Source organism: Hyperolius riggenbachi, chromosome 8 (assembly GCF_040937935.1).
Source record: "Hyperolius riggenbachi isolate aHypRig1 chromosome 8, aHypRig1.pri, whole genome shotgun sequence".
Lineage (NCBI taxonomy): Eukaryota > Metazoa > Chordata > Amphibia > Anura > Hyperoliidae > Hyperolius > Hyperolius riggenbachi.
This window is the reverse complement of record NC_090653.1, coordinates 77379639-77394089: the sequence shown is the minus strand read 5'-3', so window position 1 is coordinate 77394089 and position 14451 is coordinate 77379639. Positions and strand designations below refer to the sequence as shown.

The 14451-nt window shown below is 44.6% G+C and overlaps 1 protein-coding gene across 1 annotated transcript in view; it reads left to right on the top strand.

Annotated features, from left to right (window-relative positions):
- Nucleotides 1-14222, top strand: part of SAE1 (SUMO1 activating enzyme subunit 1) — a 146624-nt gene extending 132402 nt beyond the window's left edge. Inside the window, exons 8-9 of the mRNA XM_068250728.1 lie at nt 2331-2552; nt 13961-14222. Coding sequence (XP_068106829.1) covers nt 2331-2552; nt 13961-14123 — 385 coding nt within the window. The 3' untranslated portion in view covers nt 14124-14222. The remainder of the gene's footprint in view (nt 1-2330; nt 2553-13960) is intronic.
- The last annotated feature ends 229 nt before the right edge of the window (nt 14223-14451 follow it).

The window sequence follows — 14451 nt, the reverse complement described above, 5'->3', positions numbered from 1 at the left end:
GAAAGCCAGCCGATCCGGCACCGAGCATGGGCCATAAGGAAAGCATGGGTGATATGATTTCCTGTCGGCATACGAAAACCGTATGTCGCACAGCTATAAAATTCATATCGTCTTGTCCGGTAAACCCTGGCCATCGTGCTGATATGAAATTCCTTGGGATAGACCGTCCGGTTATCGAGATATGAATCTTCTCAGGAGCCTGACCCGCTGGCTTAGCCGTGTCTGATGTCATATTAATCTGTATTTTCCAACAAGTCTGAAGCTGTTACCCCCCTAAATATAACGTGTATGGTTCAGGAGTTACAGCATTTCATAAGTTTAGCCCTAAAATCTCTCAGAGGGAATGAACTGTCATTGGTGGGTGACTCAGATGGGCCGGCATTGCCACACCCCCAAACCAGCTTCATCAAAAGCACCTGGCCAGCAGGAGGGCATCATTCCTCCCTTTACCATCTTCATGACAAGCTGCTGCCAGCCAGAGGACATAGGGCTGGTGGCCATTTTGCTGACCCATCTGAACAAAGAACTCTAAGAACTTGAAACCGTTTTGCTTGAACTTGATTGGAAACCAGAACTCTGATTTTTCCCACAAAAAGGACATCTTTCCAGGAACTAAGTATTTTTCTCCCTTCTTTTATTTTTCATTCTGGCTATTACTGTTTTCATAATTGTTGGTTTTCATAATTGTCTGTATATATTAATTATTTATATTGCGTGAATAAACGACTTTCTCCAAGTCATTCACTTTCCGCTACCCTGCTTATCAGCACACACACAGAAATGATCCCGGGTCTCTGAAGATACGCTACTGTTTGTTTGTTGTTGGCTAGACAGAATATCGTGTGTTAACCGTTTTATTCGCAGGACTAGTCAGTTAGTGAGTTCCTCTGTCTCCGGAAACAGAGGTGGTGGCAGATCCCATGAACTAGTGTGTGAGTTGTAATCACCCGTGTCTCACAGGCTCCCTTCTGAGTTGTCTGCGGCTAATTCTTAACGGTTCCTGCGCATTGACTGCGACCAGAGTTCGCACGATCTGTGCGCTGGCACCGTTTAGAAGGCTAAGTGCGGTCAGCCAGTAGGGCTCCTGTGACAAATATGTTTTGTTGAAATGTGTTTATTTTGGAGTTTCAAGTTTTTAAGTGATTTTAAATGTCTTAATTTTTTACAATAAATTGATGTTTAATAATTGGTCATTGTGTATGTTTTATGTGCACAGGTGGGGTACATCGCAGGTGGGTGGGAGACATCACAGGTGGGTGGGATACATTACAGGTGGGTGGGATACATCACAGGTGGGTGGGATACATCACAGGTGGGGTACAGGTGGGTGGGATACATCACAGGTGGGTGGGATACATCACAGGTGGGGTACAGGTGGGTGGGATACATCACAGGTGGGTGGGATACATCACAGGTGGGGTACAGGTGGGTGGGATACATCACAGGTGGGTGGGATACATCACAGGTGGGGTACAGGTGGGTGGGGAACAGGTGGGTGGGCAACACGTGGGTGACACAAATCCATAGCAAAAGTGGAATACATCACAAGCTAACCACAAGCCCCCCCAAAAACTTCTAGTCAACATACCCTCTGTGCCTTGCTGTCTCTTGCTCAAGTGCTCAAAGTCCTCCACATACAGCTTGGCAATTTTTTTCCACAGGCCTCTGCATTTTTTGATGTTGCTGTGGTCCGCATCCCCCTTGTCCCACAGGGCTGGTACCTGCTGCACCTGTAGGATGAGGTCTTCTGATGTGTAGGGCCTCACCCCCTCGTTATCAGACATATCGTCAGACATGTTGCTGCCAAAGAGCTCCAGCATGAAGTCACTGCTGCTCCACTCTGTGAACGCTGGTGCCATGTGGTCCCCATCCAAAATGGCCACCATACCATAGAGTCAGCATAGGAAGTGTGGTATAACATCCGGTTTTTATAGCCAGTGTGTTGTGCGCTCTCCGGTTCTCATTGGTTTCCATTGGCCGGATGCAACATTCCGGCTCCGGTCCGGATACGTCAGCCGGACCAAAAAATAGCGCATGTTGGAACGGACGCCGGAGTCCGGATCCGGTCCGGCTCCGGTCCGGACGAAATGGACGCATGTGAACGGTCGCATAGACTTTCATTGCTATGCCGTGCGTCCGTTTCGTCCGGTCCGCATGCGGTCCGGCTCCGGCACGGCGATTCCGGATAGCAACCGCTAATGTGAACCGGGCCTTACTCTCCTAGACTTGTAATATCTATACTGCCTGTCCTTGTATTGTATTGTCTGTGTCCGTTGAGCAACTGCCAAGTCAAATTCCTCCCAAGTACAAACTTATTTGGCTAAATAAAGTTGTTTCAGGTTAAAGGGAGCCTCCGCCGTCACATCATCGGGTCAGTCATGGCTCGCAACCGTCCCGATAGTGGAAAGAGAGCACTCATGTGTCGTTGAGAAAATAGTTCAACTGCATGAAGGAGCACACGTCGAGTGGGACAGACGAAAACCAGAACCGTTACCCAGGAGGCACACGTGGGAGAGCCCTAAATCTTTGTGTGAACAAAATCCCCATGACATGTGAGTGCATTTTAGAAATAAAGGACAAATTGTTTTTACTCTGTGGATAGTTTGTTTCTCATGAGGTAGATATGACTGAGAAGCATCATTAAAGGGCTTGCAGTTTGCCACAGGGTTGTGGGACGCCTGTTAGGTCCAGCCAAGCAGCTGAGATCTTATGTAATCGAGGACCCAGCCTGAAGGGGCGAGTCAGATTCCAATTTAAGTGTTTTTCTTTGGTGGAGGATTATATGGAGAGGATTCAATGAGCCCATGGAATTGGTGTTTGAAGCACAAAACCTATTTTCTGGACTTTTAAGGAAACCTATGGGAGACCACTAGACTACCAGGGAGATTTTTATAAGGTATGGGGATCACTGGTCAAATGGGGAGATGTAATTGGGTAAAACATAATAATGGGGATACAGTGAAAACTTCTACAATAAAATATGCACGCACCACTTTTAAGACCATGACCTCTATATAATAAAATTAATAATTCATCTTTACCATTAACCTTTTTCTCCCTAAGTTTTACTATTAAAAATACTTTAATTGCTCAGTTTAAAGTGAAAAGTACACACTGTAGCAAAAACTAAACCTTTATTCAACATCAAATATCCTAACCCTAAGTTTTGACATGAATATCATTTAAAGAGGAACTTTAACCCAGAATTGAACTTCATCCTAATCAGTAGCTCAGGGAGTTCCAACCGGTGTGCCGCAACACATTTATGTATCGCGGCAACCCCGGCTATGTGTCGCCGCTCACTGCGTCTCCTCTCCGCTTCTGAGATCCGCCTTGTCCTTTGCTTTGTCTATTTAGAGCAGGGCTACAAGAAAGTGGCCGCTGATATCCACAAATGCCAACATCTGCGACCATTATTTGTAGCCCTGCTCTAACTACACGGTGCGGAAGCAGAGAAGCGGGGAGGGGGTTGGCGCTGGAACGCATGTGAGTGCCCAACTGCCGGCACATGCTACTGAGTCTGGGGACGTTTTTTGGGGGGCAAATTGTCGGTGCTGCATAATCATATGAAATCGGAGGGGGGATAACTGTCCCACTGTTTTTATTAATATTCCTGAAAGGGTATAGGCTTAATTTTTTAATTTAATTCCTGAAAAAGATCCGTTCCTGCAAAATGCATTCATAGTCTATGATATCTGCAGATCATCATACACACCTTGTTTAACAGACATTCCTCTGCAGATCAGATCCACCAGGATGGATTTTCAGATCTGCAGATGATTGTCTGATCTGCAGATGAATGTCTGTTAAACAAGGTGTGTATGATGATCTGCAGATATCATAGACTATGAATGCATTTTGCAGGAACGGATCTTTTGCAGTAACAGATCTTTTGCAGATACTGATCTGTTGAATGTGTACAGCATCTGTGTGTACAGCATCTTTGTGTGCAGCATCTTGCAAATATTTCTGTCTGATGGGGAGTGCAGCTCCATAGAATAGACTGTGTAGAGTATGGCTCTCATACTACATGAAAGGGGGTAAAATTGGTCTGTGATCTTTCATTTTCCAAAGAATTTTATCGCAAGTGTGTATGTAGCCATAGATTTCTGTGTTGCTTGTTTTCCACATCCAGGTGCTGCTCGGTATTTTGGATCTGTTGCCTAATGTGACTGATCTGTACACATTAACGAATCTGAGTTTAATTTATTATCCCTATCTCTATTAATAGTCATTTGAACCACTTTTTAAAGGGAGACTGAAGCATTGTTTTAAATAAAAAACAGATACTCACCTAAGGAGAGGGAAGGCTCTGGGTGCTGTAGAGCTTTCCTGTTCTCCTGCCGGTGTCCGCATTCCCCCGCAGGCTCCTCCGTTAGCAGTCCACGACCACTTGGTCATGAACTGCTCTCTTCCAGGCTGGGGAGACTTCGGCAGTCTTCGGAAGCGCTCGGGCTCTACTGCACGATCGCCCTCTCTGGTGCACTCGCATGTGTGCAGTACAGAGCCGCCGGTCTTCGGGAGCCCGAGCGCTTCTGAAGACTGCAGAAGTCTCCTGTGGCGGAAGAGTCAAACGGAGGAACCTGCGGGGAACGCAGAGACCGGCAGAACGAGAAGGCTCTATAGGACCCAGAGCCTTAAGTGGGCATCTGGTTTTTATTTTTAAAACTGCTTCAGATTCACTTTAGCAGCCTGGACATCTATCTGGAGCCTGCAAGGTAAAGCCGCACTATCATATGCTGACCATGTAGGAAATAAAGGGAACCCGAGGTGAGAGTGACATGGAAGCTGCCATGTTTATTTCCTTCTAAGCAATACCAGTTGGCAGGATCTGGCATCTATCTGGAGCCTGCAAGGTAAAGCCGCACTATCATATGCTGACCATGTAGGAAATAAAGGGAACCCGAGGTGAGAGTGACATGGAAGCTGCCATGTTTATTTCCTTCTAAGCAATACCAGTTGGCAGGATCTGGCATCTATCTGGAGCCTGCAAGGTAAAGCCGCACTATCATATGCTGACCATGTAGGAAATAAAGGGAACCCGAGGTGAGAGTGACATGGAAGCTGCCATGTTTATTTCCTTCTAAGCAATACCAGTTGGCAGGATCTGGCACTCCTGTTGTTATTCTGACATAGGTAGTGTCTGAGTCAAAACCCTGGAACAAGTATATGGCTAATCCAGTAAAACCTGATTCAGCTTAATGAGAGTACCTGATCTGCTGCATGCTTGTTCATGGTCTATAGCTAAAATGATTAGAGATACAGAATCAGGAAGAGTGCCAGGCAACTGGTATTGGTTTAAAAGAAATAAATATAGCAGTCTCCATATACCTCTCACTTCGAGTTCCCTTTAAAGGACACCTGAAGTGAAAGGGTTATGAAGGCTGCCATGTTTATTTCCAAGTAATCAATACTAGTTTCTTGGCATCCTTTTAATCTTTCAGGCATCAGTAAAGTATAAAAAGCAGAGGATTAGCAGGACAACCAGGCAATGAGCATTGTTTAAAAGGAATTAGATAAATTAGATATGGCAGCCTCCATATTCCTTTTAACTTCATGTGTGCTTTAAGGTGTTAAGACTTATTCATTTCACGTAGTGTGTGTGTGTGTGTCAGTTGGTGGTGGGGGGGGGGGGGGGGGCGGTGGGGGTTACAGCGAGAGGCTTACAAGTTTTCTGGATGGAGGGTTTAAATGCATATAAGAACTTTTTTTTTTTTCTTTACTCAGGCTGTAAGGATGCTCACTATCTCGTAAAGACCTGTATTATATCTCATTAACATTATTTTCATAAAAGTATAATTCCACTTCCTTATAAAACAAGGCAAGATGATCACATGAAGCCCTTTCATTAGAGAATTTTACTAAATAAATCAGGTAGACTAATCAAACTTGTATTTTCTAATTGTGCACAAAGCCTTTTTGGTCTAAAATAGAACCGCCTTTCTCAACCTTTTTACCCTGGAGGAACCCTGCAAATAACGTTTGGATCTCAAGGAACCCATGCAAACACATTTTTCAATCTTGAGGAGCCCCTGCTTCTATTTTTCCTGAAGTATGGTCTTTAAAAGTAGGTGAAGCTGTTACTTTCACTAACTCCTATTACACTGCCACTCATTATACTGTGCTCATTATTATTCTGACCCCCAATTTAGTGCTTCTTTTTACAGTACCCACTATTGTAATGTGCTCTAATATACTTCCTCCACAATGGGGGAAAATGCCAAGGAACCCCTGCAGAGTCCTCAAGGAACCCTGGTTGAGAAATCTGGCAATAGGGAATGAATGGAAGATTTTGCTGGGTTAGCTGCTAATACATACTGTAAGGTTAAAACTCAGTACAGTTATTAGCTGCATTCAGTCACTGGCCAATATTTTACAAAGAACTTGTCCTTGAGCTTCCTGTCCATCCAAATTCTTCAGTAATACTTCATTCTTACCCCGTCGCACTCCCCTCTGACAAAACCCATGTCCACTTATTGTCCTGTTCAAAATGAAGCCCAGCTAGAGAACAATACATTTATATCGTGCCAGAGGCGTTGCTAGGATCCTTAGAGATCTGGGGCACTTTGGGGTACTCCAGACAGAAAATGGGTGTGGCCACGCACCAGAATGTGGGAGCAGTTATGGGTGGAGCCAAATTTACATGAACTTAACAGCAGTCTAAGTAGGCCTGCCCAGCAAAATGTTGGATGAAGCCCCCTCTCCAATAATGCAAAAATATATAAATAAATGCAGAACATCACAGTACCCAGCATGGCACCACAGCACCCAGTATGGCCACATAGAGGCACCACAGCACCCATCATACCCCTGATGATGCACCACAGCTCCCAGCTTGCCCGCCATTGAGGCCCCACAGCTGACTGCCTGGGGACATCCGGGACACCCCAGAATAGATCCAGGGCACGTGCCACTGATCTTTGGTGCTAGCAAAGCCCCTGGCTGCAGCCACTAGGGCGTGCTCAGTAGGCAGTAGCAGTGTTAGGGAGTCTTGTCTAAGGACTCTTTACTAAACAGGAAGAGCCGCGATTGGAACCCTGGTCACTTGTGTCAGAGGCAGAGCCCTTAACCATCACTCTATCCAGCCACTGCTAGGACAATGCCATGTACTGGGCACCAGCTGTGCCTGACACTGGAGTGGGCATATTATTGTAGGAGTCTGCCAAGACATGAATCATGATACTTGCTATACATCACTTCCAACAGAACACATCCCACATTTTGGGAAATGCCGTTGTACTGTAACAAACACAAAGAGGAACATAAACTCCACTAGTCAATGAGGACAATAGGGAAACAGATGGGAATTGTTCGAAATCTCTCCACCATGTCTAATGTAGTCAGGCTATGTGAGGTTAAACCATCCTCATGTCTTCTGCATGACTCAGTGTTCTCATAAGACAGGTTAATTCTGCTCCCCCATTTAACTGCAGAGATGTGGGCGGGCTGTCTGCAGCGGGAACATTATGCCTGTCGCCTGGTAATTTTCACATTGTCTTGGAGCGTTAGTTGGCGTGTTCCACTGATGGTGCACTTAGAGGACAGTCTTCCCTATACTCCTTGTTTATTACTTTCCCTATCAAGCCATATTTCTAAGGCCTGTTGAGGAGAGCTGTCCCTCCTTTTAGCTTGTTTCCACTGCTCAGGAGCATCTCCTAGTGGCAGGAATGCGAAAACGAGGTGGAGTTCCATACACTGAAGTACTGTATATGAAGTTTTCTTCTAATCAAGCCTAAGTCATTATCAGTTGTTCTGATTACAAAAGTGTACCTGAACTCTTGCACAGGACAGAAGGAAAACATAGAAATGCATTCTGTATGTATTTAGTTAGTTTAGCCTGTCTACTTCCCCCTCATCTGTGACTAATCACATGTTGTAACCTAATCGCTCAGCTGTGTCAGCTGGCTGCCATTTCTGGCTTCTAATGGTCCCCGCAGACGTCCTGTGACCTCAGCGGGAGCGAGGACGTGGTCACGCAGGCGCAGTGGTTTGCAAGTCCCAAATTCCGGGAAGTGACTGAGGCCTGTAAACACCAGAATAAACTGCATGCTTTGTGTGACTCGTGGGGGAAGCCATATTGTTTTTTCTGCTAGACGCTCTGCACCATTCATTTGCCTGTCCTCCTTGATTGTACGTGAAAAGTATGCATAATGGATATGATATACCAAGCCCTGCTCTGATGATGTTTGTAAGTTGAGATATATGACTCTATACATTTTTACAAGGATTTGCCATAAACCAGTGGCTGTATACATGGGTCCCAAGAGCCTAAAGGAAAGACTTACATGGCCTAAGAAAATAACAATTGTTTCAGTTAAAATTAACCTCTTTTCTAGAAGTTGTTTAGTCACTCTACTAAATAACAACTTAAGCTCTATAGTTGTAAAGAGTGACAGATTCCTAGACGTTTTAGGCCCCTCCTCCACTGGGGTGATTTCAGCCACAGTTTCGGCAACGCGACGAGACACAATCCGCGGGGACATCAGAAGTGCATAGATTGCACTGTCTGTTTCCTTCCATGCATTATGATTCACAGTGGAATTGCAATGCATGTCTGCTGACTAATTTTTTCAAACTCATAGCGATTTCCATTCACTCACAACCACATTGGGAAGAATTACACAGAAACACAAGTATTGACCTTTTCTTAGAACCAGAGAAAGCATCCTATCCGTGCCTCCACCTCTGGCACCCCTCATGTCTTCCAACTTCCAGTCTTCCCATCTGATCACTTTATGCCACCTGGTGACATATGTAGGGCTCCAGAAACTGGAGGGTATTTGTTTCGGCTCATATACACGCTCAACAAAAGTCTTTTAAATGCACAATTATCAAACAACTTTTGTAGTTGAAACAAACCAAAAAAAGTTGTTAGCTATTGTTTAACCACTTCACCACTGAGGGGTTTTACCCCCTGACCACCAGAGCAATTTTCACCTTTCAGCGCTCCTTCCATTCATTCGTCTATAACTTTATTATTACTTATCGCAATGAAATGAACTATATCTTGTTTTTTTCGCCACCAATTAGGCTTTCTTTAGGTGGGACATTATGCCAAGAATTATTTTTTTCCAAATGTGTTTTAATGGGAAAATAGGAAAAATGTGGGGAAAAAAATAATTATTTTTCAGTTTTCGGCCATTATAGTTTTTAAATAATGCATGCTACTGTAATTAAAACCCATGAAACGTATTTGCCCTTTTGTCCCAGTTATAAAACCATTTAAATTATGTCCCTATCACAATGTTTGGCGCCAATATTTTATTTGGAAATAAAGGTGCATTTTTTTCAGTTTTGCATCCATCCCTAATTACAAGCCCATAGTTTATAAAGTAACAGTGTTATACCCTCTTGACATAAATATTTAAAAAGTTCAGTCCCTAAGGTAACTATTTATGTATTTTTTTTAATTGTAAATTTTTTAATTTTTTTTTAATTACAAAAAAAAAAAAAAATGGGGAGTGTGGGAGGTAATGAGTTAATTTTATGTGTAAAAGTCATTTATTTGTATGTGAAAAATGTGTAGGGTGTAGTTTACTATTTGGCCACAAGATGGCCACAGTAACTTTTTGTTTTAATGCGACCTCCAAGCTTCCTTCCGGAAGCTTGGAGGAAGAATAAGGAGGCTGGACACGTGAGTTTTTTCTCACAATGATCGCGCTGCCCATAGGAGAGCAGCTGATCATTGCGGGGCTTAGATCAACGAACGGGAATGGATTTTCCCGTTCATTGATCTCTGGGCGAGCGGGCGGCGGCGTGTTTACTAGCGGCGGGCGGCGTTGGGAACGCGGAAAGTACGTGTTTCTCCGTCCCTGGTTTTTAAAGGATGGAAAAAGGGGCGGAGAAATACGTACGCGCGGGGGTAAAGTGGTTAAAGTAACAACTGATAAGACGCAGCTCAAGTCAATTCAACTGTTTGGATTGACTTGAGCGGCATCTTATCACTTGTTTGAACAATAGCAAACAACTTTTTGGGTTTGTTTCAACAACAAAAGTTGTTTGATAATTGTGCATTTAAAAGACTTTTGTTGAGCGTGTCTATGAGCCTATTGCTGGGCATACATGGCTTGATTTTGCATCTCGATTCCGCAGTCAATTCTCTTATCTTCCGCTCATTTTTGTTATCTTTTTCCATTCACTTTAATCCAGAATCGAGGGGCAAAACGATCGGGTGGGATATCGGCATGTCGGAAATTACCTATCGAGCCATCTTAATGGCTCAAAATCGAGCCGTGTATTCCCAGCATTAAAGGGAATATCCAGGCAAAAGAAAAAAAAAAGGGAGTTTCACTTACCTGGGGCTTCTACCAGCCCCATCCTGTGCCCTCGTAGTCACTCACTGCTGCTCCAGTCCCCGCTGGCAGCTAGCCGACCTCGGAGGTCGGCGGGCCGCATTGCGTACATTTTTACGCATTCCCGCTAATGCAGAAACATTAACACATACATTTTTACGCGTTAGTGGAAAAAAATTATGCATGGTACCACTAACACGTAAAATGTATGTGTTAATGTTCCTGCATTAGCGAGAATGCGTAAAAATGTACGCAATGCGACCCGCCGACCTCCGAGGTCGGCATGCTGCCAGTGGGGGACTTGAGCAGCAGTGAGAGCCTACGAAGGCACAGGATGGCTGCAGGGGGCTGGTAAAAGCCCCAGGTAAGTAAAACTCTTTTTTTTTTTTTGCCTGGATATTCCCTTTAAGGGGTAGGACCCACACATAAGCAGTAGGGCTGTTGCTATGTAGCCTAAGGCCACATACACGCATCAGACCATAGTCTTTTGAAAATGAAAGATCACAGACCAATTTTACCCCCTTCCATCTGCAGATCTGAAAATCCATCCTGGTGGATCTGATCTGCAGATGAATGTCTGTTAAACAAGGTGTGTATGATGATCTGCAGATCTCATAGACTATGAATGCATTTTGCAGGAACGGATCTTTTGCAGGAACAGATCTTTTGCACATACCGATCTTTTGTGTCTGTACAGCATCTGTGTGTGCAGCATCTTGCAAAGATTTCTGTCTGATGGGGAGTGCAGCTCCATAGAATAGACTGTGTAGAGTATGGCTCTCATACTACATGGAAGGTGGTAAAATTGGTCTGTGATCTTTCATTTTCAAAAGACTATGGTCTGATGTGTGTATGAGCCTTAAGTGTGCACAAAAAATACAATATGGGTTGGACCCCACTGAAGAAGGGTTGATGCTGTGAGTACAGAATAGTCATTTTGTATAGTGTAAGTGGGCGTGTTTAGGTTTGCCTTGAGATGGGCTTCAAAATAGCATTTATGCCACTCTGCAGTCAAGAATAGGAAAAACCATATGACAGAGTACCCCCCCCCCCCCCCCTTACCTGGGGCTTCCTCCAGGCTCTGGTAGCCGATATGTCCCTCGCCGCAGCTCTGGTGTCCCATGGTCCCTTTCATTGCAGATGCTGACCTCGCCAGCCAGGGATCTTCTGCAGGAGCGCACGGCCACGCCGCTCGCCATCACGCTCAACGTGGCCTGGAGCGTTCTGCACAGGCACAGAACTACTGCGCCTGCGCAGAATGCTCCATACCACTGGAGTGCGACCAGACACTTGTGCAGACGCAGAAGATGCTGACCTGGCGAGGTCGTCATCTGCAACAGAGGGGACACCGGAGCTGCGGTGAGGGACATATCGGCTGCCAGGGGCTGGGGGAAGCTGCAGATAAGTTGAACTTGTTTTTTCATTTACCTTGGATGTGTCCTTTTTAAAGGACAACTGTAGTGAGAGGGATATGGAGGCTGCCACATTTATTTTAGAGCAATACCAGTTACCTGGCAGCCGTGCTGGTCTATATGGCTGCAGTTGTGTCTGAATCACACCAGAAAAAAAACACAAACACCTGATCTGCAAATGCTTGTTCAGGGTCTGTGGCTAAAAGTACTAGAGGCAGAGGATCAGCAGGACAGCCAGACAACTGGTATTGATTAAAAGGAAATAAATATGGCAGCCAGTGGCGTAGCAATAGGGGGTGCAGAGGTAACGACCGCATCGGGGCTCTAAAGCTAGAGGGGACCCATGGGGCCCACTCGCAACCACAATATTAGCTCTTTATTGGTCCTGTGCTTGTAATAAATCACTTTTATAGATGCTTTAAATAGTAGTACCGTTATCATTAACTAACTGCTTCCCATTCCCTTCTTGTACTTCTGACTTTGTGGTTGTCCTTGGCAGGTTTTGGTGTGCCGTATCAATTGTTATATATAGCATGCTTGGGGGCCCCAATGCTAAGCATGCACTGGGGCCTACAGCTTCTTAGCTACGCCAGTGGTGGCAGCCTCCATATACCTCTCACTACATTTGTCCTTTAAAGAGAAACTGTGGTGAAAATAACATAATTAATAAAATTGCTTATTTTTTACAATCAAACAGGAAAGTGTGTCAGCACACTGGCCTATGAAGCGTGTTGCTAGGGCTAGAAGCATATATAGATCCAGGGAAGTACAGAAAGCAGGGTGGCTCTGCGGATCTAGTGCTGGGCTGTCGGGCAGCCCTCCCTCCCTCCCTGCCTACACACCTTGCCCGCTCTGCATCTGGCTATCCTCCTGGGCTAAATATTCTTCTTCCTTATGCATTTTATACACTTGATAAGCGCTGTGAGATAATCTATTGTTTGATATTTTGCTTTGCACATTTATCTTATTATTATTTCACTATAGCACTTATGCATTGCACTAGCACAGTGATCTGCAAGCGTGGCTCTCCAGCTGTTAGGCTGCTTTCACACCAAGACGTTGCGTTTTAGGGGACGTTAAGGTCGCATAACGTGCCCCTAACGCAACGCATGGTGGTGTTGAAGTTGGACGTCAGATTGAGCGCGTTATGCGGCTCTCAAACCAGCCGCTCCAGGTTAGTGATGGGAAGTCCGGATCTTTTTAAGGATTCGGATCATTCGAATCGGATCATTGAAAAGATCCGGATCTTTGAACTGAATAATTTTACTAGGGAAGCAGACTGGGGGTGAAATGACTAGCAGGACACGTCTTTCCCTGCGCTGTACATTCTGTATGTTCTTGTTTTTTCCAGACAGACATCCACTGTGAACCAAATCTTTCATTGTGATGATCCGGATGATTCGACTCACAAAAAAGATCCGGTTTAAATGATCACGATCCGGACAACACTAGGAGTCCCACCACCAGTCACCACAGTGCAGTGAATATCAATTTGCCATGTGGCTAGTCACTGAGCATGTGCAAGCAGTCTAACGCAGCTCTATAGGGGTATAACGTACAGCATGTTGCACTTTCATTTAACGTGCAGCGTTATACCCTAACGCAACGTGTGCACTGAGAATAGCACATTGATTTTACAGTGCTGTGAGTTAGGCTGCGTTACTGGCTGCTGTAACGTGGGACTTTAACGTCCCAATGTGAAACCAGCCTTAAGGAACTACAAGTCCCACAATGCACTGGAGTAGTCTGACAGCCACAGTCATGATTGATAAAGGAAAATGCATTGTGGGACTTGTAGTTCCTTAACAGCTGGAGAGGCAGGTTTGCAGATCACTGCACTAGCACCTTTACATCACTGATGAATTTCATCATTACTGAATCACGCAGAGGTTCATTTTTGAACCTCTGATGCTGACAGTATATTGTAGTTGGGCAGCAATATTATTATAGGTTATTGTGCCATGGCAAAGATTTGGGGGGGTTGGGTTGGATTTTTTTTTCATTGTATTGCACTATCATAAGGTATTGCACTGACATTTCATCATGTTAAATTAAAGACCCTGTATATAATTATGTTTCAAACTTCAATTTGTGTTGCTGTGTTTTTTTTTGGGGGGGGGGGGGGGGGTGTCCTTACCTGGGTGTACATTATTTTTTTTTATACTATTCATATATTCATGTATACATTATTTAGTCAGTGTTTGCCCATTGTAAATTCTTCGTCCTCCCTGATTTACACTCTGAAATTTATCACAGATGGCAATATCTTTACTGCTCTCATGGTGCATCACTGCAGAATGGTCGTTTACTGAGGAGAGTTCTGTGTGAGATATTGCTGGCTTGGCAGTTGGAAACAGTCGTTATTTCCCACAATGCAATGAGGTTCACAGACAGCAAACTATCAGGACCCTGGTCATGACATCACACTGTGGGAGGGGTTTCACCACATTATCAGCCCCACGGTGATGTATTCGAGAAAAGGTAAAGAGCTCAATCCTGGGGTAAACTGCTTCTTTAAAGTAAAAAATATAAACTGATGTTTTTTTCAGAAAAAGTGGACATTGGACTTTATGCTGATCTTTGACCCTGGTTTCTGAACTTCCACCTCAAAGTCAATCCTAACAGTGAGTCCTGCACCACCCTAACCCATTCTAGTTGCTTCAGTACAGTGTACCCATAACTTGCACAGATTTCCATACCTGTTTGAAAAAGTGGAAAAAGGCCACTGCTGCCTGTATAAACAACTA